Genomic DNA, 26,961 nt, shown 5'->3' with positions numbered 1-26,961 from the left:
GATGTCATATATATCACTTCCATTTGATAATAGATTGCTGCTTGTGTACATCATAATTTGCGGCTTGGTGGGTCAGATAATATCCAACTCATGATGGGCAGCTCAGGTTGCATAGTGACTTGATGGCTTACTGTCAAACCTTCAGCCACTGAGGTACAACAGCAGAACAAGAGCTGTTTCAAAGAAGTGTTGTTCACACAGAGGATAGTGTCTTGCTCCAATACCCCCGGGTCTCCTTTCTGATTCACCTCTATAGGGGCCCAAAGGCTCCAAACAGCATCCCTATCTGCCACTGATGCCTCAAATGACATCAAGTCTGCTGGTTCATAAGGTCCAAGCAATAGAGCATCCTGCGCCGCAGCCTGGACCTGTTTTAAAGCTTTCTCTTGTTCCAGACCCCACACAGAGCTAGCAGCTTTTTGAGTTCCTTGGTGTTTAGGAAAGAAACACCCAGGTGAAGAATGTGCTGCCTCCAGAAACCAAACATGCCCACTAAACATCACGCTTCTTTCTTGGTGACAGGAAAGGCCACATGTAATAACTTATGCTTTGAATAACCTTTGAAGGAATATCCCTACTTGTCCCACACCCCCAGATCTTCAAAATTTCACCTGGGCCCTTGAATTTTGGTTGAATGGATTTCCCATTCTCTGATGCAAATAAATGTCATCAACAAGTTCAAAGTAGTTGTTACCTCCTGCTCACTTTGCCTAATCAGCATAATGTCATCAACATGGTAGAATAGTTTGATATTTTGTGCAAGAGACAAATCAGGTTCCTTTTGGACTACATTACAGTACAGGACTGGAGAGTTAATATATCCTTGAGGTAAAATTGTAAAGGCATCTACTGGCCCTGCCGGCTGAAAGCAAATAATTCTGGGGCTCTTATGGGCAGATATCCAGAGTATCTTCTAGATCAATAACTACATACCAGCTACCAGGAGATGTGTTAAACGTACTCAAGTAAAGACAACACATCTGATACAGCAGATCCAGTCAGACATCGGTTAAGTTTAAAACGGCCAGCTGTTATTCCCCATGATCCATCTATCCTCTACACTAACCAACAGGAGAGTTAAAGAGATAGGTGTCACGGAAACCACCACTCCTGAGTCTTGTCAAGTTCTTGATAGTGGCACAAATTGTGCAATTTCTCCAGGGCTGCAATACTGGCCCCTACTTGAACTGGAGGCCTACAAATAGGTGTTTTGGCATCTCCAGGAATCAGTATCAATTCAGAACCAGTACCCAAAAGGATCCAGAAAGTCTGAGTGTTTCCTCTTTCCCAGTGTACAGTTGCCCTTGGGAAAAAAGCTGGAGGTCCCTCCTGGGTCAAGGCAGCAATGCTAATAAAACTCTTAAGTATTTAGCAAGGTACATTCTCAGGGGTCCTTGCCTTGCTTCAAGGGATTCTGGATCTACAAGCTGTCTCAAGCCTGGAAATTGGTTCACAAACCAAAAGTCTATTGCTACAATCCAATTTAATCTTTCTTTCATGTTTACCACAATTTCTCTTCCTATACAGTTCAAACAAAAACACAGCAGGTTTCCTATCTATTTCATTTCTGGAAACAGCATCACTGATTAGCCAGGACCAAAGATCTGAGTCATGCTACAACAAAGATCACTTTGCCTGTGGTGCCCATTACTATAATTACATTAACCTGCCTTTGACTAGTCAATGATGCCACCTGGCCCCTGACACTATGGAGCCCAACTGAACCCATCACATTTAATTCATGCAACTGAGCAGTAGAGTCTCCAAACCTACAGTCTGGTACAAGAAAAAGAGTGATGACAAAGCTCTTCAAATGTGCTGGTGCCCCTTGCACCATTTTGTATCTCACAGCATTGCTGAAGGGCATGTCCTCTGTGTCTTGTTCCCCAATTCAACACTGGTTGGTTAATAAAAATAGCTGGAGCCTGTAGCTGGGCAAAAGAGAAGTAGGTGGAGCTTAGGTTCACTTAGGTTCCCAGGCTTAGGGTCAGATAGGAACCATGAGGCAGGAGAAGAAGCTTGGAGAGAAGGAAATCACCATGGGGCAGTATGGACCATTTAGGACATGCCATGAGGGCTTGACCTGAGGAAACAGAAGCAGCCCAGACAGGAACAATTATGTCAAATAACTTGGGGTGTATAGCAAAATAACTTAAGAGGGTTGATACCTGCCCAGCTCTAGTGCTTCAATGCATATTATAAATCTAAAAGGTCTCTGTGTCTTTTATTTGGGAACTAAATGGTCTGAAGTGGGGTAGAAAACCCAAACAAATATTTAGGAGCAGTGGGGGCATAGCAACCCCCCCCCAAAAAAACTAATTATTGCTACAAGAGACCTCTATTAGATCACAGGAATCCTGACTTACGCTTCAGAAAAAGAATTTGAGAGGCCAGTGAAAAGGCTTAGTTGGTAAAGACACTGAACGGGAAGCCTGACAGCCTGAGTTAGATCCCTAGGAATCACATGATAGGAGGGAAGAACCAACTCCTACCAAGTTACTCTCTGGCCTGTATGGCATGCACAGCAGAAACAGTGTGTGTGTGTGTGTGTGTGTGTGTGTGTGGGTGTGTGCACGCGCGCGCGCGCGCGCGCATGTGTCCATGTGTGAGACAGACAAACAGACAAAAAAGTTGGGGTTTACTAAGTAAAAGGGATTTATTAAGTAAAGTACTACCAACATAAGGGTTAGTGCAGGCTTACGAAGAGTCTCTAGTAAGGATAATGTCTTGAACTCATCCACAGTCAACTATGGCTTGTATGCCAAAATCAGTCTCAAAATTTCACATGTTACTGAATCAAGAAACCAAAGTCAGTCAACAGATAAACAATATTCCAATAGCCTTTATTTACAAAATACAGTTTGGTATCCCCTAGTCTACATAATCCATAAAACCGGTCTGACAAACAAAAGGCATCAACTCAGCCATGCTTTAAAAATGTTCTTACCATGATTTTGAGCCACTTGTGGTGCTGGGCTAGGAATTTAGAGAAAAGCACCAGTCTTCCCTCCTTCCCTCCCTTCCTTTCTTCCTACATGTCTGCTAATTGCCAAACACTGTGCTTGTTCCAAGATGGAATCTTACTGTGTGGCCTGGCAGGCCCGTGCTCAAGTCCTGTTTCAGCTACATGAGGAGCTAGGACTATAGGTACGTGCCACCAGACTTAATTTGTCCGTTTTTTTTACATAAAATTTTCCTTGTTTGGAAAAATTTCTGATTGTACGTGCCACCAGACTTAATTTGTCCGTTTTTTTTTACATAAAATTTTCCTTGTCTGGAAAAATTTCTGAATGGCAAGTCTGTTTACTCAAAAACTACAAGGTCTCTAACAAACTAGGTAGAAAACAAACTATTTTACATGTATGTCCTGGGCAGATTATTCTTCCAAAGCAATCCATGGAGCTTGGACAAATCAGACTCATTTACATGGAGTCTCAATTTCCACAAAAGTTAGCATGAACTTAAATAGACAATCTCTCAAAAATGGGGGCCTGTGGGATGGCTCACCAGGTAAAGGTGCTTGCTGCCAAGCTTGTGGACCTTTGTTCAATCCCTGTGACCCACATGGTGGAAACAGGTAAGTGACTCCCACAAATCTTTCCTCTAACATGACATGTGTGCACACTCACAGACAGGCTCAGAAAAACAAACAGATACACAGTCACACAAAAATATAATAAATGTCAAAATAAAAAAAAAACAGAATTTAAACACTATTTCAGACACCTATTCTAAATAGGTTTACATATGCTAACTCACTTTTCATATTGGAAAATTGAAGCAGATGTATAAAATAACTGGTCAAGGATCACAAGATGTGTAAGTGGCAGCACTGTGATAAATTCAATTGGTTTGAACCTCAAAGTCATATCCTAACTACAAACTGTTAATTTGTTTTCCCTATGCCAAAACGCTTTTCTCTCAACAATTTACAGTCCAAATACTAGAACAGTCTGCTCTGTCCCTCAAGCAAAAAGGACAGAAAGAAAACAAAGGACAAAGGTTAACTAGACTACCTGCACCACCGTATTCCATCTCCTTCTCAAGGTAACCCTTCAGCCATGAAATATGTTCCCTGTGTACTCAGCTTAATCCCTAGCCTACATCATCACAAGGGACACCATCTTCTTTGCAGGTTGTCAAACTGAAAGAAAGAAGGATCAAAACACCACTCAGCAAGGCCGGTGTTACAAAGGAATGGCAACAATACACACGTGGCCTATGGCAGAGTAGTGTCGCTGAAGTCTAGGCTTGAAATACACACACAAATGAACGCTTACATAGGAGTTCCAAAATGAGAAAACTTATAAAACAATAGAAGTCATGCTATAATAAATACAACATCAAATAAATGCTAGATTTGACAGAAAGGAAAACTCTAAATCTGTAATGAAAGCAATTAAGTTCAGAAAATATTTTTAGCAAGGTAGAGATTTGGTTTCTGGGAATGTCTGAAACAATACATCACCAGTTCTAAGAACCACCCCCCCCTTTTTTTTTCCACTTGAGTAATGAGTCTATCTCTGTCACTAAGAGAAAAAAATGTAAACAGAAAACCAAGTTAAGAGATTAGTCTTTTGTTGCCAAATATACAAAACTAACTTACGAAACTAAACTTTTAGTCCCACAAAAAAGTTATAAATTTTTTTCTTAAAAAATGTATGGAAAAACAAAGTATAACCTGACATTAATTAAAAATCTAAAAGACGTGAACGTCCACATAGTGGTACACACCTTTAATATCCAGACAGAGGCAGGACTTACAGGACAGCCAAAGACACATGGAGAAACCCAGTCTCATAAAATAAGATGAAAGAATGAAGTTATAAAATGTAACCAACATTGCTGGAATCCTTTGACAACAACTGTAATTGTTCGGTGACTATTTTCCCATCTGTAAGTAGATCAGACAGGGTCAAGTTTGACAAAATGATCTTTGTGAAGAAAGGAAAGAAGATAATAATAACAGAATATAATAGCAAAAAGAAAATAATAATGCCTTCTACAATCACTAGAAGGCATGGTGGCCACCCCTGTAATCTTAGCACCTGAAAGGCTAAGGGATGAGAAGTGGCATTCAAAACCAGTATGGCTGCAGAGCTCCAAGCCATCCAGTCAAGGTGTGAGAGCCTGTCTTTAACAAATCAAAAACAAAGGAACAAACAAAAGCACTTGGGAGGAAGAGGCAGGTGGATCTCTGTGAGAGCTTCAGAATGAGATCCTGTCTTGGGGGGGAAACCCTATAGCATACTTATTAAGATTTGAACCTTTCGTTATAAAAGCTCTGGGAAGGGGAATCAGGTTGGCTGGTTTGTTTTAAACTCGGGGTGTTTCTGTAAACCTCTTTGGCTCTAGCCAGCCAGGGCAGCATAAACACTGCTCTACTACTACTTTAATTGAAACATACTACTCTGCAAACAAGGTTTTTTTTGTTGTTGTTTTCTTTTTGTTTAGTTTGTTTTTTGAAACAGGTTTCTCTGTGTAGCTCTGGCTATCCTGGAACTCCCTAAGACCAGGCTGGCCTCAAACTCAGATATCCACCTGCCTAGGATTAAAGGCAAGCACCACCACTGCCTGGCTCTGGATAAACATTTTTTATAAAACATTCCAAAGTCTAAATTCACTAGACAGAGCTAAATTTAAAAGTAACTAATAGAACTGGGCATGATGACCCACATTTACAAACCCAACACTATGAAAACAGGCATATGGACCTTGAATCTGACTCTAGCTTCAGCTACACAGGGAGATCCTACAAGATGCTAGTATTCCTCCATTCTAAAAATTCTGATTGTACACTTGGAAAACAAGATGGCATGTCCTCAAAAAGGCTAAAAACTCATTTTCCATGTAGGAGTATCACATTATCATATGATCCAGCAATTTTGCCTCTAGGTATATACCCAAATAAACTGAAGAAGTAACAAACTCTAGCAGTATTTTTCACCTCTGTTCACAGCAGCATTACCCATAATTAGCCATACATTATGAGCATCCTAAGTATGGCAGAAGGTGAATGAGGAAGCAAAGTGTGGCATTTCCAAATAAGGGACATTATTTAGCTGTTAAAAGGAATAAATTTTGACACATGCCATGTCATGGACAAACCTTGAGCTTGTATACACTAAGTGAAATAGACCAGTCACAAAAGAACAAATATGTAAAATTCCTGTGAATGAGGTACCTAGAACAGTCAAGTTCATATAGAAAGGAAGTCAGAAGGAGGGAGAAATGAGGATGTATTATTTAATACACCCAAAGTTAGTTTTAAAAAGAGAAAAAAGCACTGGAGATGAATAATGGTGATTGTTGCACAGTATTATAAATATGAATAGTACTTAAGTAGACAATTGAAAGTGGCTAACATGGAAAATTATGTTGTATATTTTCCATGAGAAAATTTTCAGGAATTCTGTTCCACTGCTTTTCCCTGCTGGGATCAACCCCATGCTCTCCTGCTGGCTGAGCACCCAGGAGAGGTGGGAAGTACAAGACAATTTGTTTAGTTCACCCATCCACAGCTCCAGTGCTCTCCCTGTAAGCGTGAGCTGTAATCTTCCACCCACTACTTAGCACCGTATCACTGACTGCAACAGAAGCATTTTCTCTTGAAGTGAAATGATCAAGAATCCCTTCCCAAAAGCTTTTCATTTTCAGATATTATACTTATTATAACCTATCATCCAGCAGAGATCAAAATCTGATTTTTTCCCCCTAAAAGGAAATGGAGGAGTTTTAGAAGGCTTCTTCACTGAGCTTGTTAAAAATTGCGCTCTTCATGTTACATAATCAGAATGGGATAAATAAATACAAATATTGGAAAATAAAATCTTAAATGCACGTAAAGGTTTCAAATGAGGTGCTTTTTGTTTGTTGGTGGTTAAGTTTTTTGTTTTGTTCTGGTTTGGGTTTTTTTGTTTGTTTTTTTATTTATCAAGATAGGGTTTTCCTATGTAGCCCTGTCTGTCCTAGAACTCCCTCCATAGACCAGGCTGGCCTTGAACTCAGAGATTTGCCTGCCTCTGCCTGGATTAAAAGTGTGCACTAGCACACCTGGCCTCATTTTTTTTTTAATTCATTCTTTTGAAAGGAAACTAGAACTCCATTGTACATACCACATTTTCCTTACTTTCACATGTTAGTGGGCATCTAGGCTGGTTCCATATTTGTGCTGTTGTAAACACTTAACACTAAACAAGCATGTATAAGCAATCTTAAAATTTAACTCAAAATTGTGTACTTTTGCCAGGCAGTGATGGCACAAGCCTTTAGTCCCAGCATTTGGGAGGTAGAGGCAGGCAGATCTTTGTGAGTTCAGACCAGCATAGTAAGAGGGAGTTCCAGGACAGACCAGGGTACAAAGAGAAATCCTGTGTCAAAGAAAAAAAAAAAAGTCTCCTTTCTACACAGGCATGCTAAGCTCTCATATTATTACTGATTCCCACAAGCACATAAAATAAACACAATCTTACAACAGTCACTTTGAGAAGGTATTCAACTAAACAAGTATGACCCAAGAATCCATATGACATGTCTTGTATCTGTGTGTATATGTGTATGTGCACATAGGTATGTCTGTGTATATGAATGTGGCACTAGGTATCAAACTCAGGGCCTTAAATATGGCAAGCTAGGCAGTGCTCTACTACTGAGCTACATTCCCCATACCTTGATACCAAGTCTTGCCGTATAATCTTTACAATAAGTTTCTTGATTTTCTTATAATAGATAATTGCTTATTTTTAAATTAATACTAAAAAACCTAAAATACAAAAGACTACAATGATCAATTTTAAAGTAAGACCACACAAACAAAATGACCTGCTATTTTAAATACAAGGATCACAGGTTCCTTAACACACAAAAGGCTAATGTGTTTAAAGAACACAGTCTTCTAAATAAATTGTTTTATTATATGAAGACTGGATGCCATTCATAATTTCTGGCTATGAACAATGTCAGTATATCACTGACCTATAAGACCATTCCATTACCATTCTAGTAAAAGAATCTTCAGCTGGAAATAGTTCACTGGTAGAGATCCTGCCTAACATGAACAAGACCCTGGGTACTGTAATCCCCAGCTACTGCAAAAGGAAAACATTTCAACAATGAAAGAAAGGCTGGGAAAAATGTTATTGGAATTTAATAATATAATCAAAATAATCATTTTAATTTCCCAAGCAAAAGTCTTGATGTGTCTCAAAAATATTGTTCTGCCTCTAGGAAGAAGGACTCTGAATTTCCGGTACTTTAGCTAATATAAAATTAGGAGTGAGCCAGGAGTGATGGCATACACTCCTATAAACCCAACACTGGAGAATCAATCAAGGCTGGCCTGGGTTATACATATCTTGAAACCCTCCACCCCACCACCACAAAAAAAAAAAAAAGAGAGATTAACAAGCACAGCGACCGACAAGAAGATAGACACCTACAAGTTATTACAGGTTTTAAACGTTTACAAAATCAAAACAAAGTTATAATCACATTAGGGTCAGGGTATATTGGATGGGAGCCTTCCCATCCAAACACAAACTGGGTAAAACTACATCTAAGAAGTAGACATAGGGATCACACTTGTAACCCCAGTACTGTGAGAAGCTGAGAAAGGAAGACTGTACTAAATTAGATGCCAGCCTGGGCTACATATGGAGACACTGTCTAACTCAGGCTATTCTAAAGCCTACAAACACCAAAATGCCATGGCCAACTTTTCTTTTTAACACCATCCTTTCTGAGTTTAAGTTACAGTATCATCAAAATGTAAATAGAAGCATATTCCTAGTGTACCAGATACCGGAGAAGAAAAAAAGCGCAAATTCTTGGAAAATGGTCATCAGAATATTAAGTATAAATGTAGTATTGTCAGTGTTGGCGAAAACATCTGCCTATGTTTGACAAATATCATACCAAATGATGTGTGTAAGGCACTAAAATATTTCCTTCAGTAAATATCAAAAGGCAGAGAAAACATTCACAGGGTATTGTCTGTAACTCCAAATCTTTCCAGATGCACGCAGCTCCGCCTTCAAAGGGCCTCCCTAATGTAACTTATATGCCAGTGTCACTACAGGAGGGCTCACTAAGGGAACAATCTTTAGTTTAAATTAACTCCTGGGGAAAGAACAGCAAACAATTGAAGTCTGCAGGGGAGAGGACTCTGCAAATACGAATGGGTTATTAAGTGTGTGAATTGACTGCAGAGATCATCAGAATACACTGCCTACCTGCCTCCTTATTTTCTGCCCTGCAGAGTCCAACAAGGCCTCGGGAGGCTCAACCGTTTATCCCTCTTTGAAGAGGCCCACAAAGCCCGACCAGCCTCATCCCCTCCTCATCACTCTGCCTTTGCACTCTCCACTTCATACAATACACCACACCCATAGCAACACACTCTCCACGCCACACACCACAGTTTTCCCGTGGAACAACCCAAACACACCATGATCGACCCCCGTATTCTACAAATTCCTCATCACGGTGAGAGCCCACAATACACAGGATCCCTCAAATTGTAAGATCCCCAAACCTAAAAATCATTCAACCCCGTTTAACACGTTCTACACACACACACACACACACACACACACACACACACGCCCAAGCATTTGAAATCATGGTTCCCTTGGCTCATAATAAACACACAGCCTGAGCCTCGGAGGATAGAAAAGCCCACAGTGCCGCCACTGCGGCGCTCAGACAAACGCCGGGAAGAGGCCTCCGCGCTGCCTCCCCGCAGCCGCCGGCTGAGAAGCGGGCAGAAGCAGACACTTCACCTGAAAATCCGCCAGGATCATCTCCCGGTCCATGTTGGACGCCATGGCGGCCGCCGAGCTCCGCGGCTCCGGGGATGAAGCGCGCACCTGGGAGCGAGACGGCGCCTCCTGCGGCCGCCGCCGGGTGGCGAGGGGCCGGCGGGCGGGGCGGCGCGGGAGGCTAGGCGCTCATGCACTCGGTAACCTTCAGCCGCCCGGCGCCCGCCTGCGCCCCGCGGAGCCCGGGCCGCAGCCGCCGGGACGGGGAGGCCGGCCTCGATGGCGACTCGCTGCTTCCGCCGCCGGCTGCGAGGAGGACAGGTTGCGACGGCGCGCGCCCGGCTCCCTTCGGCCGCGGCGAGCCCGGCGGGGGCGGGGAAAGCGAGAGAACGAGCAGGCGGGCCGACGCCACGGCCGCCTCCGCCTCCTCCGCTTCCTCCCCGGCCGCCGCCTCCGCCGCTGGTTGGCCGGCGCCGGGACTGTCGCGCGTTTTGCCTGTCATCGGGGTCGCAAAGCGGCGCTTTACGGCCGTCACGTGACCGTTCGCCTGTCAAGCGCTGGGCGCCCCGCTGGCGGGCGGGAACGGCCGACCCGTGTGGCCGGGGCGCCGGCGGCAGGGTCCGGGAGCCAGGGGAGCCGCAGCACGTTTCTCCGGTTTGCGCTGAGGCCTGGGCCGCGGCCAGGACGCGGTTCGGCGCCTCGCGCGGTCAGTCACACGCAAGCACATCCAGCTCCGGCCCAGCTCGGCACTCCTACACCGCCCGACACGCACCCTTTCCAGCGGGTGCGTTTTCCTCTGACAAAGTTCCACCGAAATACGAGCTCTCATATGCTCGCCCGGTGTCCACCCCACGGTCACTCCCAACCTGAAGTCCCCTTTTTCTAAGTCTGCGACCTCAGACTCAAACACTCAGGTAGCCGGAAGCCCTGTGGAACTGAGAGGCGAGAAGCCAGGCCTTCAAGGATGCTGAGCATTAAATGGATGTTTCTTTATTGTATGTACACTGGTGGTTTTGTCTGCACGTGTGAGGGGGTCGGATTCCCTGGAACAGGAGTTACAGTTGTGAGCTGCCATGTGGGTGCTGGGAGTTGAACCGGAGCAGCCGGTGCTCTTAACTGCTGAGTCATCTCTCCAGCCCCTTAAATTAATATTTAAGGAAAAATATTTCTACTGCTATAATATCCACATTTTTAGAGCTGATACATACAGAAAACAGGAATACACTATTTCATGTATTCTATTTAAAAATACTTTCATAAGTAAAACCGTGTTAGACTTCTCATAATTACTGAAATTTTCAACTTACAGCAGAAATCAGCAACCTTTGCACCCTAAAACAGCCAAAAACTATGAAGTATGGGACAATTTGTAATTGCCATCTAGGTCAAAGGAAGGGTGACAGAATCTATTCAATCTTGACACAGTAAAGTAGGAACTTACAGACTTTTACAGGGCATGTACATGGTCTGGAAAGTATGTTAAAGTCCAGAAATGTTAAAAATAGGAACTGATGAAATCACCATAAAGAATCAATGCCTAAGCTTCTTAAGCGAGGAATATGTCTATGAAAAAATAGGAAGTCCGAATCAAATATTCAGTCTCTTGAACTAACGAAGTGTGCTACGTCATGTTGAGGAGTAGCTCAGTAGGAGAGCACTAGCTGCCATGCAGAGGCTCTCGCTTAAATCCCACAACCACTGGGAGGAATGTATTCCACCGTTCTCCTAATAGAAATGATCTGGCTTGTAATTCTGTGATGACTTGTATGGGGTTTTTTTAGACTTGTTTTACTCTATAAGTGTTGTGCCTGTGAGTATGCATATGTACTGTATGGTTCCTAGAGCCCATGGAGGCCAGCAAGGAGTGTTCCAAGCTCTGGAACTATGTGGGTGCTGGGAATAGAACCCTGATCCTTGACAAGAGCCACAAATATTCTAAGCCACTGAACCATCTCTCCCTCCCTATAAAGTGATCCTATTTTAAGGTACAAGGTGAGCTACATAGGAAATAGACCGTTGTGCCTGGCATACTGATTCCCAACTTTAATCTTAGCACTTGGGGTACAGAGGTAAGCAGAGCATAGAGAGTTCCAGGTCAGCCTGGGTTACATGGTGAGACTCAGAGAGAGAGAGAGAGAGAAAGAGAGAGAACATGGAAGGATGGTCTAGATATTCAAACATGGGACTTTTCAGAACTATTTTTTTCCCAAAGAATTAGCTGTAGAACCCTGGATGAGTCCTTGAAATATACTAACTTGAACTCCTAGCAAGAATGTTTCAGAACATGAAAAACATGAAATGAAAAACTTCAAATCTCTGTACAAAATTAGCATAAATGTCATAGTGTTTGAGACCTAAATTTGCCCCTTTCCAACCACCTCTGTAAATCTTTAATCTCTGACACAAAACTAAGAAAGCAGTGATTTCAAACCATGAGTAATCCATGCTTGGGAAAACTCATCATGAACCTAAAGCTTTCCTAATGAATTAGTTACTCGGTATGCCAACTCCTCCATGTTCTTTCAAGGTCATTCCTTATGCCTTGTTGTTTTTTTCCCAACCAGGGCCTTTAATACCTCAACAAGCACAGTTCTGGCAAATTCTATGAGTTCTTTTCTGTAATTGTTTCATCTACAAATGGTTTATCTTCTCCCACAGGTTGAAAGTTTCTTGATGGTTATAAACCATTTCATCCAGTATATTTTTAAATTCACCAGAGTACAACCATAACAAACTCTTGGGTTCACAATCATAATTTGGATTTTTACTGTGTCTCTGTCCGGGCATCCCTTTAATCCTAGAACTCAGGAGGCAGAGTTCAAGGCAGGCCTGGTCTCAGGAAAGAGTCCCAGGACAGCCAGGGCTGTTACATAGATTTTGTTATCTCAAAAGACAAAAAAAAAAAAAAAAAAACTGTGTGTGTGTGTGTGTGTGTGTGTGTGTGTGTGCATGTGTATTCCATAAAACTATTGTTTTCTTCTCTTGCTGGATTAGGTTGAAGTCCAACGACTCTCAGGACAGCCATTTGTTGTTGGTGCTCAGTCTATGATAAAGGACTGCCTTTTTTCAGGGAGGTTCTAAAAGCCCCCACTGATCTGGATGACCCCAGCTTTTGTAAGGAGTGTCACATAGTCCTCAAGACAGATTACAGCCGGAGGAACCCTTTCCTAATCTAGCTATCTATTCCTAGAAATACCCCACCCTGTTAAAGATATAAGTCTTCAGCAGTGACCTTCATGGTACTTGGAGATTCTCCCACCCATAGGATAATTAAGTGCTGTGTTCTCCTTTTTGTGACAGGACCATGCTACTGCATGGAAAATGAGGCGCTGTGCGACTACATGCAAATCAAGTATCCCTGACCTCTGACTCCTGTGAGGGCATCTCTCCCATTGCCCACGGTTTATAAATACCTGATTTCAAATAAACATGCTGGTGAATGCTGCTGGCTGGTTGCATGCTACAAGATACCGTCAGCCTTCCCCCATGGCTTCCTGACATTTAACCCCTGCCAGGAAGTGTCTCACTGGGCCTGCCCTCTGGCCTGCTGGACCTGCATCTCACCAGGCCTGTGTCCTGGGCTGCAAACGCACCAGGTGTGGAGAGCTGCTTGTTTATCAGTGTTACAGGGTATTCAGTGAAAAACATGTTTTCACCCTGGCCTTCAGTTTGAGACAGAGATAAGATGATATTTCACCAAGTTCCTTAAAACTTGTGTGACCTTGGACCATACCTGCTACAGGGAAGTGGTTTAAGAAAACAAGTTTAGCAGTTCCATGAATTTTTTCTTTCTCTTTCTTTCTTTCTTTCTTTCTTTCTTTCTTTCTTTCTTTCTTTCTTTCTCTTGTGACTTGTTTTTGCTTTGCCATAAAAAGGAATTGTGGGATAAACTCAGGACTACAGTCTTACCAACAGCCCTCTCGAGCTGATCCTGTGTGTAGCGTGACTTGCTTTAATTATTTCAGTCCTCACTCCCCACTCAGGAACTGTTCAACTCTGCCAGAGGGCTCTGGCAACCCGGCATGGGCTTTGGCCCGCAGCCCTGCCATGAGCTCTAACACTTTGGTATCAGCATAGGCTTTGGAACACCCAGGTTTCCACTGCCACAGGGGATCATAAAAGCTTAATATTCTGTGGAAAACTTTTTCACACCCTGGCCTAGCGCACTCGCACTCAGGCCTCTCCCTAAAGTGCTCTAGCCACTCCTGAGAGAAACTAAACCTTTCTCTGTCTGGGAGCAGAGCTCCAGGACCCTGCTGAGATCCACCCCACCCCCCAAAACAGAAAACAACATTCTCCAAACAAGTATATTATATACCTTATTTCATTTAATCTTCACCACAGCCACTTTACAGAATGAAAACCTTCTCTGAGAGGTTAAGAATTTGTCCAAGTTCGTGACATAAAGTGAAAGGCCTAGGATTCCAGTCCAGGTCAAAACCATTCTCCCTGGGGACTCCTGACAGCATCTCACTCCATGCTGTCAGGTCTACAAAGTAGATGAAAAGATTGTTTCTTACCTGTGGTCCAACTGGTATGCTTAAATAACCAGCATCCAGAATATCTACTACAGAAAAATTGAAAGGAAACCATTGATCAGAAGAAAACAATGTTTTCCATTTTTCTAAGATTCCATTTTGAGAAAATTTCATTGAAGTGGAACAAATCAAGAGAATAAAATTGTTTTTCTGTAAGTACAAAAAATAATTTTAATCTCATTTTCTTTTTTTAGATTTATTTATTTACTTATTATATACACAATGTACCAGAAGAGGATACCAGATCTCACTATAGATGGTTATGAGCCACCATATGGTTGTTGGTAATTTAACTCAGGACCTTTGGAAAAGCATCCAGCACTCTTAACCTCTGAGCCATCTCACCTCATTTTCATAGTCCCCTAAAATAGACTTTGGCCTAATTTAAGTATAGTCATCTAAAATCTTCAAATAATTTCCTCTAAAACTTTTTAAAATGAGCTTTTCATTTTTCTCAAGTATAAATAAGTTATTTGTACTATTATTTATTTCACTGTTTTTAATTATGTGCATGGCAAGTTAGGTACCCTCAGAGGCCAGTGGTATTGGATGCCTGTGGCTCTGGAATTACAGGTAGTTGTGAGCAACCCAACACAGGTGCTTGGATTCAAACTCAGGTCCTCAGCAAGAGCAGTAAGAGTGCATTGCCATTCAGCCACCTTTCCAGCCCCTATTTAACTAAATTTTTATTTGAAATTATTTTGGATTTATAAACTCCAATGGCATGCCTAAACCCTGATAAGTTTGAAGAGCCAAGAACTTCATAAACTATCTATCCCTCAACTTGGGTTTCCTCAGATTTAATGTTTCCTCAGATTATACACTGGGTTTGTGCTAGGTGTGCCATTTAGGAAGATGAGACAGAATGAGAGAGAGTTCTAGGGAAGACCTTCCTGGAAGGGGGCCAGGAATTACCCTGGGTTTGTGGATATTGAGTAAGAACACTCAAGGGCAAAAGGTCCTTCTCGTTATGTGATATTAGGGTCTATAACGGAAGCTTTGGTTTCTTTAGGAACTCAGTTATGTTATGTAAATGTGTATTTAATTCCAAGTGTGGATTTTAGTTTGGGCGTTAGCCTGTCCACAGCTGATAACCACCTCCTGCAGGGTGTGGTCTCTGCCAGCTAGAAGTGGCCTGCCTCCTGCAGCACAGAGGGGCGTGGTCCAGGACTCTGAGGGGTATCAATATGAGAGCCCAGCAAGAGAAGGGGTGGCAGTTTAGAGAGTCCAGAGACTCAAGGTGTGGTGGCTTGGAGGAAACAGATGGAGGGAAAGGTTTCAACACAGCAGCTTGGAGGAGCCTGCTTGCTGCATTTGCTGTTGACGGAGACTGGTATATCCCCAAAAGAACCCACTGACCCTAAACAGCCAGGAGAAGTAAAGGGGCCTGTGCCCCTCTCCCCACTAACCTTCTCTGTCCTACCTAGCTAGGGTTAAAGGGTTGCTAGAAGGGAGCTAGAGGCTTAAATACTCCAAATAAAACTAGTTTTAAAGAGTGCAACAAGGATCTTCATATTATCAAATGTTTTACTGCAGTGTTAACTTTGATCTTCTGATAGAGATAACCAAAGTTGGATTTTTGTTGTTGTTGTCGTTTGTTTTTGGAACACTGTTGGTTTTGTTTGGGGGGGTGTATTCTCTGGTTTTGTTTTGAGACAGGGTTTCTCTGTGTAGACTGGCCTCAAACTTACAGAGATTGCTTGCCTTTGCCTCCCAAGTGTTGAGATTAAAGGCCTGTGCCACCACCAGGGACTGGCTGATAACCAAAAGTTTTAAACAATATTTCTGGTTTGTTAGATAATTCATGAGACTAATATTACTACCAAGTTAAATTCCTGTTTTAGATATCAAACAGGAAGTTTATCCAGTGAATTAAAGAGTCTGGCAGTGACCCTGGGTTCATAAGCAGTGGGAATGTACTAAGATTTAGAGCCCAAGATATGAATCCAAGTCATATATTTGCTGACTTTAAATCACAATTTCAAATTTCTGATAAAAAATACATTAGGGGGCTATAGAGACTGCTCAGAGGTTATGAGCACTGGCTGCTCTTCCAAAGGTCCTGCGTTCAATTCCCATCAACCATATGGTGGCTTACAACCATCTATAATGAGATCTGGTGTCCTCTTCTTGCACACATGCAGGTAGAACACTGTATACATAATAAATAAATATTTTCAAAATTATAAAAGCCAACTAGATAATGAATGGTGCCATTATAATTCATAACTACTATTTTTTTAAAAAATGAGATTAGATCTACTTCACAAAAATTTTAAATTTAAATATTATGTATATCATATTTAACTACAGAGCAATGCAAGCATTGCTTACTAATATCATAATTTAAGCTTTCAATTTATTTACTAGCAATTTTTTTTTTGCTTACTTTTCAAAAAAGGATTTTTTTAAAGAGTACTACAAGTATCCATATGAAAAGGCTGTTGGGTCTCAGAAATAAAACGCCAAAGCCACAACTATAAGTAATTTTTAAAATGTCCCCTAGGGGGCCACCTCTGTTATCTGTAAATTTAACAAAGAGGAAGACTTTAAAACCAAGAAAGTATAGTCATCTCATCCACATTCCTCAAGCAAATCATGTAGAAACTCATCATTGACTGGAGTCAGTGTGGGAAAAGCATGGAATATTTGACTAAACAATATGCTTGCTGTAAGGCCTTTAAAATGATTCTGAACTACTAAAGATTCCCACAATTCTTAGTACTTAATATCCAACTATGCAGGATGCCTTTAAGAATTTGAGGGACATACCATAACTGTGTTAAAAGAAAAACCATTACCTTCAATGTAATAGAGTGCTGAGTACAACATGTTAAAATATAAGCTTACCATCTGGGCAGTGATGGCACATGACTTTAGTCCCAGCACTTGGAAAGCAGAGCCAAGCAGTGCTCTGTGAGTTCGAGTCCAGCCTTGTCTACAGAGTGAGTTCCAAGACAACACACACACACAAAACTTCCTTGAAGACAGATACTCTTAAATCTATCTCAGTGAACTAGCCCTTGTATTGAGACTTTTTTCAACTAGACATGATAGAATGTGCCTATAACCCCTGAATTAAAACAAACCAAATAGCAATGACAACAAAAAGACTTCCCCTAAGAAAAAGTATTTGGGGCTGCAGAGATGCCTTAGTGGTAAAAAGCAGTTGCTGCTTTTGCAAAGAACTAGTGTTTGGTTCCCAGCACCACCTGCATAAGACAGTTCACAACTGTCAAGGGGATCCAATGCCCTCCTTTGGCCCTTTGGGTGTACACACACACACACACACACACAGAGTAACTCATTTATTTATTATTTATTCAGGTCTTTCAAGACAGGGATTCTTTATGTAGCCTTGGCTGTCCTAGAACTTGCTCTTTAGACCAGGATCATCTCAAATTCTCAGAGATTTGCCTGCCTCTGCCTCTCTGAGTGCTGGGATTAAAGGTGTGATCCACCAACACCTGGCCACAGAAGTTTTTTAAATGAATCTAACAAGTTAGTGTTTTGTTGTTGTTCCCCCCCCCCCCCCCCCCCCCCGCTGTGTAACCTTGGCTGTCCTAGACTCACTTTGTAGACCAAGAACTCACAGCGATCCACCTGCCTCTGCCTCCCAGAGTGCTGGGATTACAGCTGTGTGCCACCAGGCCCAGCTAAAAGTTAGATCAACTGAAGTCATAGGAATTTTACTGACCAGCCTATACTTCTTAATTGCTTATGTATTTGTTTGTTTTGAGGCAGGCTATCTCGATGTAGCCCTGGCAGTCAAGGAACCCGGGCTGTGGACTAGGCTGGCATGAACTTTCAGAGATCCACCTGTCCTGGCCTTCTGAGAGCTGGGATTAAAGGTGCCCACTGCAATATCCAGCTGCTTATACTCTTATTTGCAGGGTCTGTGTCTTTTAAACTTATTTACATATTACTTCAGGTGATAGAACATTAAAATCTTCAGTGATTAGGGCTTCCAAAAACTCCTAATACAACAAGGTACAGTGGTGCATACTGTAATTCAGCCAAACCAGGCTGACGCAAAGTTCTAAGTACTAACCCAGCCTGAGATACATAGGGAGCTGGATGCTAGCCTGGACAAAAGCACCCTAAACCATAAGTTTTCTTTCTCAGCTATTCAGCAAAGATATTTTATTTGATGAAAGTCATAACACATGTACATTCTTTTTTTTTTTTTTTTACAGAGTCTGTATCTTCTTCCTTGGTACAGTATTTTCTCCTAGCAAGACGAGATTAAATTCTAGAAAGCAACCTCTGTAAATCTGGATTAGTTATCACTTTAGTAATGACCTTCAGCCGAACTAAAAACTCAGTTTCCAGAACTATTAGAAATACAGTATACATGGAGCCCTAAACCTTCTAGTGTTAACATGTTTGTTTTTTTAAAGAGACTCATCCCCTTTGTTACTGTTACCTGATTCACTTTTAAGTTACCTCAGAAGATAGCTCTGATTTTTTTTTCCTTAATAATTTAAAGACACAGTGCCAAATTCTTGCTGGCTTTAACTTTCCCTAACAGCCAACCTGTTACTAGATGGCTGCCCAGATGTCTCTGGCTTGTCTGAATACTTTCACTTTACTCCAAGGAACTGGCTACAGATGTTGCTTGAAGATACACGTGCCCTGGCTGTTTCTAATTACACCGCTTGTCATTTTTTCTGCTTGGTTTCATTTTGACCACTGGATGCATCATGCAGCCTTATGCTGTTTTTTTTTTTTTTAAGCATAAAACTATAGAAGGAAGTAATCTCATATGCCTAAAAGAGAACATCAAAAGTACAGAAAATTGGTGCTGGATGTGAAGTAAATGATACGGGTATATTAGTCTTTTTACACTCAGACCACCATCCCCACCTAAAACTAACCAAGCTTCCTTCTAGTGGAAGACATTCCCCAATTAACACAGCCTTGTTAGAAAGCATTCCTAACTTACTGCAAGTTAAGTTTAAAATTAGTTGCATTTCTCCCTCTCCCTCGAAAATAAAAGAAGGTCACATCCTCTAGACCCCGGAGCTTTCAGGCTTCAAAGTTCCTTATGGCTTCTTGTAACGCACTTTCCGTTCTCACTCAAGCCAGCTGTCTGGTGCTGTCTCCAGAGTCGCCTCTGCGGCCCCGGCAGGGACCTGGCAGGTGCCGAGGCCTGTGGCCGAGCCCAGGAGCCCGGCGGGGCGCGCTCCGGGACGACGCTTGCTGGAACTCGGCGAGCCCGGCCGGGGAGCGCCGAGGCGGGCGGAGCCGGTTGGCTCCAGCCCGGGCGACCGCCGGGCGCCCAGGAGCTCTCGGCGCGCCGGCCGCAGGGACCGCCGCCCAGCTGGTCAGGCCTCAGCCCGCGGCCTCAGTCAGCAACGCCCCGGTCCCGCCCGGCGTCGCGGACTCCAGCCGCAGAGCAGCGGGCCCGGCCGGGCCGCGCGGATCCCGCTCGGGCAGGGGCGGCGGGCAGAGCGGGCGGGCGGCGGACGGCGGACGGAGGTCCAGCGCGGGCGGGCGGCGGCGGCCCGAGGCCCAGGGCGGGCGGCGAGGGCGCGGGGCCGCGGGGGCGGGGCGAGCGCGCGGCCGGCCGGAGCACCGCCGAGCCGGGGGCGGGGCGTGGGCGGGGCCCGGCCTTCCCGCTCCTGCGGCGCGCTAACTCGGCCGAGCCTCCTTAAAACTCTGCCGTTAAAATGGGGGCGGGTTTTTCAACTCAAAAAGCGCTCACTTTTTTTCTTTTCGAAAAAAGCTGATGAGGTCGGAAAAAGGGGATAAGAAACCGGCACCGTCTCTGCAGAGGCAACCGAAGCGGCGGCAGCCTCCGCGGAAAAAGCGGCAAAGCGCCGAGGGAAGGGATCGGTCCTGAACGGGGAAGACGCGCAAGTGCCCGCAGCGGCAGCAGCAGCAGCAGCAGCGAGGGGAGCGGCGGCCGGAGATTTCGGGGAGCCGGGCTACAAAAGAGACTGTCAGCCGCTGCCCGCGAGGGGCTCCGCCGCCCCGTCCGCGCCGCAGACGAGGCGCGCGGGCCGGAGCCGCCGGAGGACTTCCCGGCCCCGCGGCCCCGAGCGCCGGAGCTGCTGGGCGGCCGCCGAGCAGCCGGCGAGAGCGGCTGCGCCCGGGGGCGGGGGCGACCGCCCGTCCCTCCGAAGACCCTTCCCGTCGCCGGAGGCCCCCCGGAATACCGCAGAGGGCGGGGAGACCGCGGCGGGGGCGCTCGCGGTGGAGAGCCCGAACCGGCTCGGCCGGAGGCGGGAAGTGACCGGCGATGCGGAGGCGAGCCGCCCGGCCGGCTCGAGCCGCGTAGACGCTCCCCCGCGTCGCCCCGCCACGTCCCCGGGCTGCCGGGAGTCCCGGGACCCGGCGGGGCCGGCATGCCGGGCTTGGCGGGGCTCTGCGGCGCGCCCCGCCCGGCTCCCACGGCCCGCGAGGCTCGGCGGGGCTGCGGCCGCGCTGCCGCCCGGCTGCGGACGCTCTTCTGAGGACGTCCAGCTCGCCGGGGAGCCGCCGGGCGCCGCGGGCCGCCCCGGGCGAGCGCCTCCAGCCCGCCCCCCGAGCACGTCGGCATCCAGCCGCCGCCGCGCCCCGCTGGCCGGCGGCGCTCCGGCTGCCCCCTCCGGGGACGGACGGCGAGGACCTGCCTCAGAGCCGGCCTCCAGCCGCCGCTGTGAACACGGGCGGGCCGATGCCTCTTCTCCTCTCGGCGGCTTCTCCTTCCGCGGAGTTCGCCGAGCCGACCTGGTCCCCGGAGCCTCCGCACATCCTCCCCGCAGGGCCGCGGAGCTTAGGTACGTGACCGCGCTGCCCACGGCTCGCGCGCAGCGTGGTCGTCCGCGCAGAACGCCACCGCTGTGGACGCGCGTCCGTGGAGGCACCGGGATCCTTGTCAGGGGTTAAGCTAAAGCGCTCGGGAAGGAGCCCCTCGCCAATGGGCTCGGTTTGGCTGAATAATCACGTGTGAATCGAGGGGCGGGCTTTTGGCAGGCCGACCTTACTAGTATTTACTACCGAGCTCTACTCCAGATTAACCATCCCAGTCCTTCTGTCAGCCTCCGACGCCGTCATGCAGCCTGGTTAGGAGCAGAGGAAAGGGGGAAAGGAGAAGCAACTAATCGTCTTTTCCCGATCGTCAGGACCCTAAAGAATGGCCGAGCCTTGGGGGAACGAGTTGGCGTCCGCAGCTGCCAGGGGGGACCTAGAGCAACTTACTAGTTTGTTGCAAAATAATGTAAACGTCAACGCTCAAAATGGATTTGGGAGGACTGCGCTGCAGGTTGGTATACACGGAGGTGGGGAAAACAAAGTTACTGAGCTTGCCTGGGCTTCTAAAATGACAGCTTTTGCGTTTCCAGGGGGACAGGTCTCCACCGGCTTAAAACCTACTCGGTTGCCATATTTTATATCTTTAAGTGGGTCCAGCTCCCCAAAATGACGTACTTTGGAGAAACTCCTCAGATCCGATAACATCCTCGATATCAACAGAACCCTAGGTTTGGTCATAATTTTTGGAAACGTTTTTGTGAGAGTGGAGATTTTAAAGTAGCCCTAGCGTCGAAATCTTTGTTTTGTGCTGTGTTGTTTTAGATAGCTCTTTAAGCACATTACTACGATTATTATTTGAAGTATAAACACAGCTAATAGTGTTTTTCACCTATTTTTTTCCCTAATAATTGACTTTAAAGTTAATTCTCTTGACTGCTAAGCAGGCTGTTTTACCTTCATCTGCTTCATGTCTTGACAAACGACCTTTCCTCGTTTGGAATGGGATAGCCTGGGCACCAGGACAGGATTAATTTCACAGTTAATTTAATACCTAAGCCACCTTCAGGAGTGAGGGGAAATAAAAAGTTGAATTTTCTAATCAGAGCCGAGCAGTGGTGTTTTTATTACCCCTGTAGCTATGCCGTGGTATGCTCTAATTTTCCATGATTAGGTTTGCAGGCAACAACTGACACATGTCCAGCTGCCAAGTATGTACCTGACAATATTTCCCCCACCAAATGTTATCATGTAGCTTTGCTGAAAGGCTTAGAAACGAAACTTTGGAAAAGTGATCTCCACCAGTTGCTTTTATTGCTGTCCTGATGGTATTCATGGGGCCTTTCACATCCAGAAGCTTTTGAAACCCCACTGGGGTGGGTAAGGGCATTAGAGAGCTTTGTTTCTGTTTTAAAAATTAGAAATTCAGGTGGCAGGAGATGCCACAGTAGAAGCTCATGTGGCCTGGATATTTTAAATGAGAATACATCTGGCCTTGCAAAAACTTTCACTGTTGAAGCTTATGCAGAGATACTAAAATATTTATCTTGATTCAGGTAGATTAAATAAGAAAGGGTCTTGTTTTTTTGTTTTTGTTTTTTCTTTTTTTTCTACCTAATACTTTTGAACTGGTTTGGTGATGATAGCAATGCCACAAACTCCAGATACTGAAAGGATTTTATTGAAAGGTCAAAAGAGTAGGTCAGCTACACAAAGTATGAGCCACTTCATCCATGTTCGTAAGAGAGAGTGCAGAATTTTTGACAAACAGGACGATTGGATAAATATTGTAATTAAACTTTGACAAACATTTGAAAAGTAGCCATCCAATTTTGTTTATATTAACCAACATAGATAATCCCCACTTATTCCTGCTTAACCACTGCATATAATGAAGCATGCACAAATAGCAGTCTTTCTCAGTATACATAATAACCCAGAATCTGAAATTGTGCCATCAGAAAGGACTTTCTTAAAAATCTTTGGTAATATTACTATTACTTTCTGCCAAAGATAGCAGTTTTTACTCTGTGATTATGTTTCTCATTCAGCTGCAGAAACCTTTTCTCCTTTGCTGTTGTTTTTCAGAATAATCAGAGACCTTCAACGTACATTTGCTTTGCAAAGATCTAAGGTGTCTGTTTCTTGCTTGGCTGACTCTAAGTCTTTAAATGTGACTAAAGTTTTAGGGAGATGTGACAAAATTTAAAATTAGACTGAATTAAATTTTAATAACCAGAAAATATATTTCATGGGTGTTCTGGAAAAATAAATTTAGGCTTATTTTTCTACTACCTTATATGAAAGACTGAAAGGATTTTTTTTTTTTTAAGGGGAAACTTCATACCTTGACAAAGTATGTAGTTTGCCCTTATAAAATATTATTTTTTCTAAATATATTTTAACTCTTTTAAAACACTTTAAAGAGATCAAACCCACCATTTACATGTTTTCAAATGGATTGCTATTGATCCTAATAACCACTGAGCATCTAGTAAATAGCCCACTTATATTGTTTTGTAACTTAGATTCTTATGAATATACCTAAATGTAAATGATGCCAATTCAAATGCTGGGATTTTCTGGCATGTTAATGAAAATAATATTTTCACAAGTAAATATGTATTATGCTCTCAAGTGCTGTTATATAAGATATTTTTGCTTATGAGAGATTTTTGATCAACAGACATCTTTTAAAGTATAATGCACCTAAACAAAAGTAAGTCTTTCTGCTATGTTATTTTGAGCCCTGATAGCAAGTATTGATACTATAGTCTGACTTTCAGAACAGAGCTAGTTTACAAATAACTGTTCTTTAGAGTGTAGAGAGAAATTAGCCAGGATCACCAGTTGATTATTAAATGCTCAAACCACAGGGCATAGCTGTCTGTTCCAGCACACCCAGTAAATGTCTTCCTTCTACTTTTGCTCACCTGAGTATCAGAAGGCCAGTTAGAACTTGGAGAAATGCTGACTGATATAGAAGGATGGCCATTTTATTCTTTTCAGGAATGGTAGTCATGCAATCATTTCCTCCCTGATACAAGGCATATCACCACCTTAGTCCAAAATAATTTGATATAATAAGCAATGTAGAACACAATGGCTTAATTAATACCTTAATAACTCATATTCTGTAATTTGAAATGAATGCTAAACGTGGACTGTTCTCAGTAGCCAATATTTTATAGCCTTTAAAGAAAAAATATTAATGCTGGGAAATTTCAGGCATTTCTATTTAGAGGGACCTTGTGCAAACTAATCATTTAAGAAAATGTCAACTCTGGGATGTTAGAGGCTCAGGTATGCTCTGAGTGACACTCATTCAGGAGGTGTAAAGAGACCCATCGTTCGTTTTCAGTAGCTGTTAGGAAATAAATTTTATATCCGTTTAACCTTCTAGAATCAATACCCCAGGTATATTTTATGTGTATGAATAAACAATGGGAGTCTCTTTACTTAAATCCCAAATTATCTTTCTTTTATTTTAAGAACTGTATGGAAAAAAAAAAAAAAACTGCTAACTTTTGTGAAAGATAAGAACCAAATCAGCCATCAAATTTATTGATGTTGCAGAAATTCTGTTTTATTGATCAACTTATCCTACATCTGAGCTCACTTAGGATATTTCATCAATAAGCTCAAATTTTTGCAGTTTTCTTCTGATTTTACCAGCTGGTACTTTCCTGCTACCCAGCCCTTCAGACTGTAGGCTGTGAGTCTTCTTCAAGTACTAAATCAAAAATAATGACTAGGACAGGCAGATGTCTTTAAATATTGGTGTAGCTCAAGCGCTGGAGGGATCTGCTATCTCTCATTTCTTTCCTAGGTTATGAAACTTGGAAATCCGGAGATTGCCAGGAGACTTCTCCTCAGAGGTGCTAATCCCAACTTGAAAGACCAAACTGGCTTTGCCGTCATTCATGATGCAGCCAGAGCAGGCTTCCTGGACACTGTACAGGCTTTGCTGGAGTTCCAAGCTGATGTCAACATCGAAGATAATGAGGGGAACCTACCCTTGCACCTGGCTGCCAAGGAAGGCCACCTCCCTGTGGTGGAGTTCCTTCTGAAGCACACAGCCTGCCACGTGGGCCATCGGAACCACCAGGGGGACACCGCCTGCGACCTGGCCAGGTTTTATGGAAGAAGTGAGGTCGTTAGCCTGATGGAGGCAAATGGGGTTGGGGGAGCCGCAGATCTGCAGTGAGGGAGGGCTTTCCCACATTGCCTGCACTTGTCGGTTAGTTGGTTGGCTGTCTATTTTACTGTCACTTATTAAAATAGAGGGGTTTGTTTTGTTTTCATGTTTTAAGCAGGTAGTTAAATCCTTTGAATTTGCCTAAGTGAAAATCTTACTGCAAGTTTATGAACTATTTAAACTTTTTTTTTTCACTGTCAAAATTCTGATTTCTAACATGTAATTGCCTTCTGGATGTTTTATCTTTTTTTATTTCATTATTATTATTATTTGCTTACCCTCTGCCAGTCTCAATGTCTGACTTAGAAACTTTGTTTTAAAGATTGTTTGTCCTGATGCATCTTTTGCCTAATTAAAACAAATTTTTTTCAGAAGAGGACCACATTTTCCTGAGACTTTTTTTTTTTTACTTTTGCCACTTTGTAAGAAATGTGTTAAAAGTTTATAATACTGTAAATCTGGACATTAGAAGAGAACATATTGGAAACCTACTTATATTGTAGTTACAGTGGAGTCATTCTTTTATTTCCTTCTAAAGATTTCATTGGCTAGCTCTGCTTTTATTAGTATTTTTTGCTTCAAAAAATAATATGAACAGCATCTTTGAAAATCAGACTTGAAATTATTTCACTGTGATCTTCCTGTGATGCCCAAACTTCCCTTTCTCTCGAAATTGAGTCAACTGAAAGATAGACTTTGGAAGCAGCAATCTGAAAACAGACAACAGCTCTAAACCATCAGTGCTGAGCTAGAGCACCACTATAGAGGTGTGCCCATTAGGACAGGTGGCTTCTTAAAGTCAGAAGATGAAACAGTTGCTTAATGTGTTTCCAGACCTGTAGCAGCAAGTCAGTACAACACTGGCCCTTCTCCAGAAATGTCAAAATGCGAAACTACAAAAGCTCTAAGTATTAAAATACAAATATCAGTGGTGGGAGACTTAAATCTCAGCCTGAAAAAAAAAATGTGTGAATTATATCTAAAGACCGTAACTACTTAGGGTCTACAGAATAACTTTCATAACACATAATAAGCAACTCCTCCATGCCGTAGTTGATTTGTCTCCATGTGTTCATTTTTTAAATTAAATGAGTGTAAAGTCTTTGGGAGAGCATGTTTAGCTTAAAAAATAAATTGTTGGGGGAATTACAGACATATCTCAAATTTCCAAAAGGATTTTCCCCACATGTAATTCTTACACTGTTATATTAGTTAAAGATAGTCAGTCACCAAAGAATTTTCATGCAGTTACCATTTATAAATTTATAAATACTGTGTTCATCATTTGCCACACAAAGATGTTTTTTGTGAAAGTTCCGTCCTCTGCTTTGTAAGCTCTCTGCCCTCAATTTTAAAAGAACAAAACACTTGAAGGTTTATTGAAGGGCATGGCTCTGATGTCTGCCCTAGCAAGGGCTGAAGGCCAGTGGTTCCTAAAAACCTATCTTCTAGTGTACTATAAAAGAATCTGGGGTAAAAAGTATAAGCATTTTCACTGTGGGGTTAAAAATTCACATTTCCTAAACTGACTGCAAGAAGCTTTTTACTTCTGCCTCCTGTAACAGCAATTCTACATGATTTTGTTTTCAATGGCAGCATGACACTGAACCTAGGAAACATTTGAAGGTACAAGTAGAGATGGTCTAAAAAGAAAATATTTTGATTTAAAAATAGAGTGGATATATAAAACAAGCAAAGTACTATTACTGGAAGTAATTCTTTAAAACCCTTG

General features: G+C 43.3%; 3 protein-coding genes across 4 annotated transcripts in view; 2 read left to right on the top strand and 1 right to left on the bottom strand.

Moving 5' to 3' along the window:
* Faf1 (Fas associated factor 1) overlaps positions 1-10,193 on the bottom strand; it is a 294,629-nt gene extending 284,436 nt beyond the window's left edge. Inside the window, exon 1 of the mRNA XM_060366116.1 lies at positions 9,780-10,193. Within this exon, the coding sequence (XP_060222099.1) occupies positions 9,780-9,824 (45 nt within the window). The 5' untranslated portion in view covers positions 9,825-10,193. The remainder of the gene's footprint in view (positions 1-9,779) is intronic.
* On the top strand, positions 9,823-21,169 carry LOC132646707 (collagen alpha-2(I) chain-like). The gene is made up of 3 exons (XM_060365218.1): positions 9,823-10,542; positions 19,381-19,894; positions 20,073-21,169. The coding sequence occupies exons 1-3, from the start codon at positions 9,823-9,825 to the stop codon at positions 21,167-21,169; spliced, it is 2,331 nt and encodes a 776-aa protein (XP_060221201.1).
* On the top strand, positions 20,922-25,608 carry Cdkn2c (cyclin dependent kinase inhibitor 2C). 2 transcript variants are annotated; one of them, XM_021660691.2, is made up of 3 exons: positions 20,922-21,060; positions 21,406-21,545; positions 24,861-25,608. In XM_021660691.2, the coding sequence occupies exons 2-3, from the start codon at positions 21,417-21,419 to the stop codon at positions 25,236-25,238; spliced, it is 507 nt and encodes a 168-aa protein (XP_021516366.1). In that variant the 5' UTR covers positions 20,922-21,060; positions 21,406-21,416; the 3' UTR covers positions 25,239-25,608. The 2 variants fall into 2 exon arrangements, with proteins under 2 accessions (XP_021516366.1, XP_021516374.1); XM_021660699.2 differs by lacking the exon at positions 20,922-21,060 and having other exon boundaries at positions 21,162-21,545.
* Positions 25,609-26,961: the final 1,353 nt, after the last annotated feature.

Source organism: Meriones unguiculatus, chromosome 12 (assembly GCF_030254825.1).
Source record: "Meriones unguiculatus strain TT.TT164.6M chromosome 12, Bangor_MerUng_6.1, whole genome shotgun sequence".
NCBI classification, from domain to species: Eukaryota; Metazoa; Chordata; class Mammalia; order Rodentia; family Muridae; genus Meriones; species Meriones unguiculatus.
The sequence above is the reverse complement of the archived record's forward strand: the minus strand, read 5'-3'. Positions and strand labels throughout refer to the sequence as shown.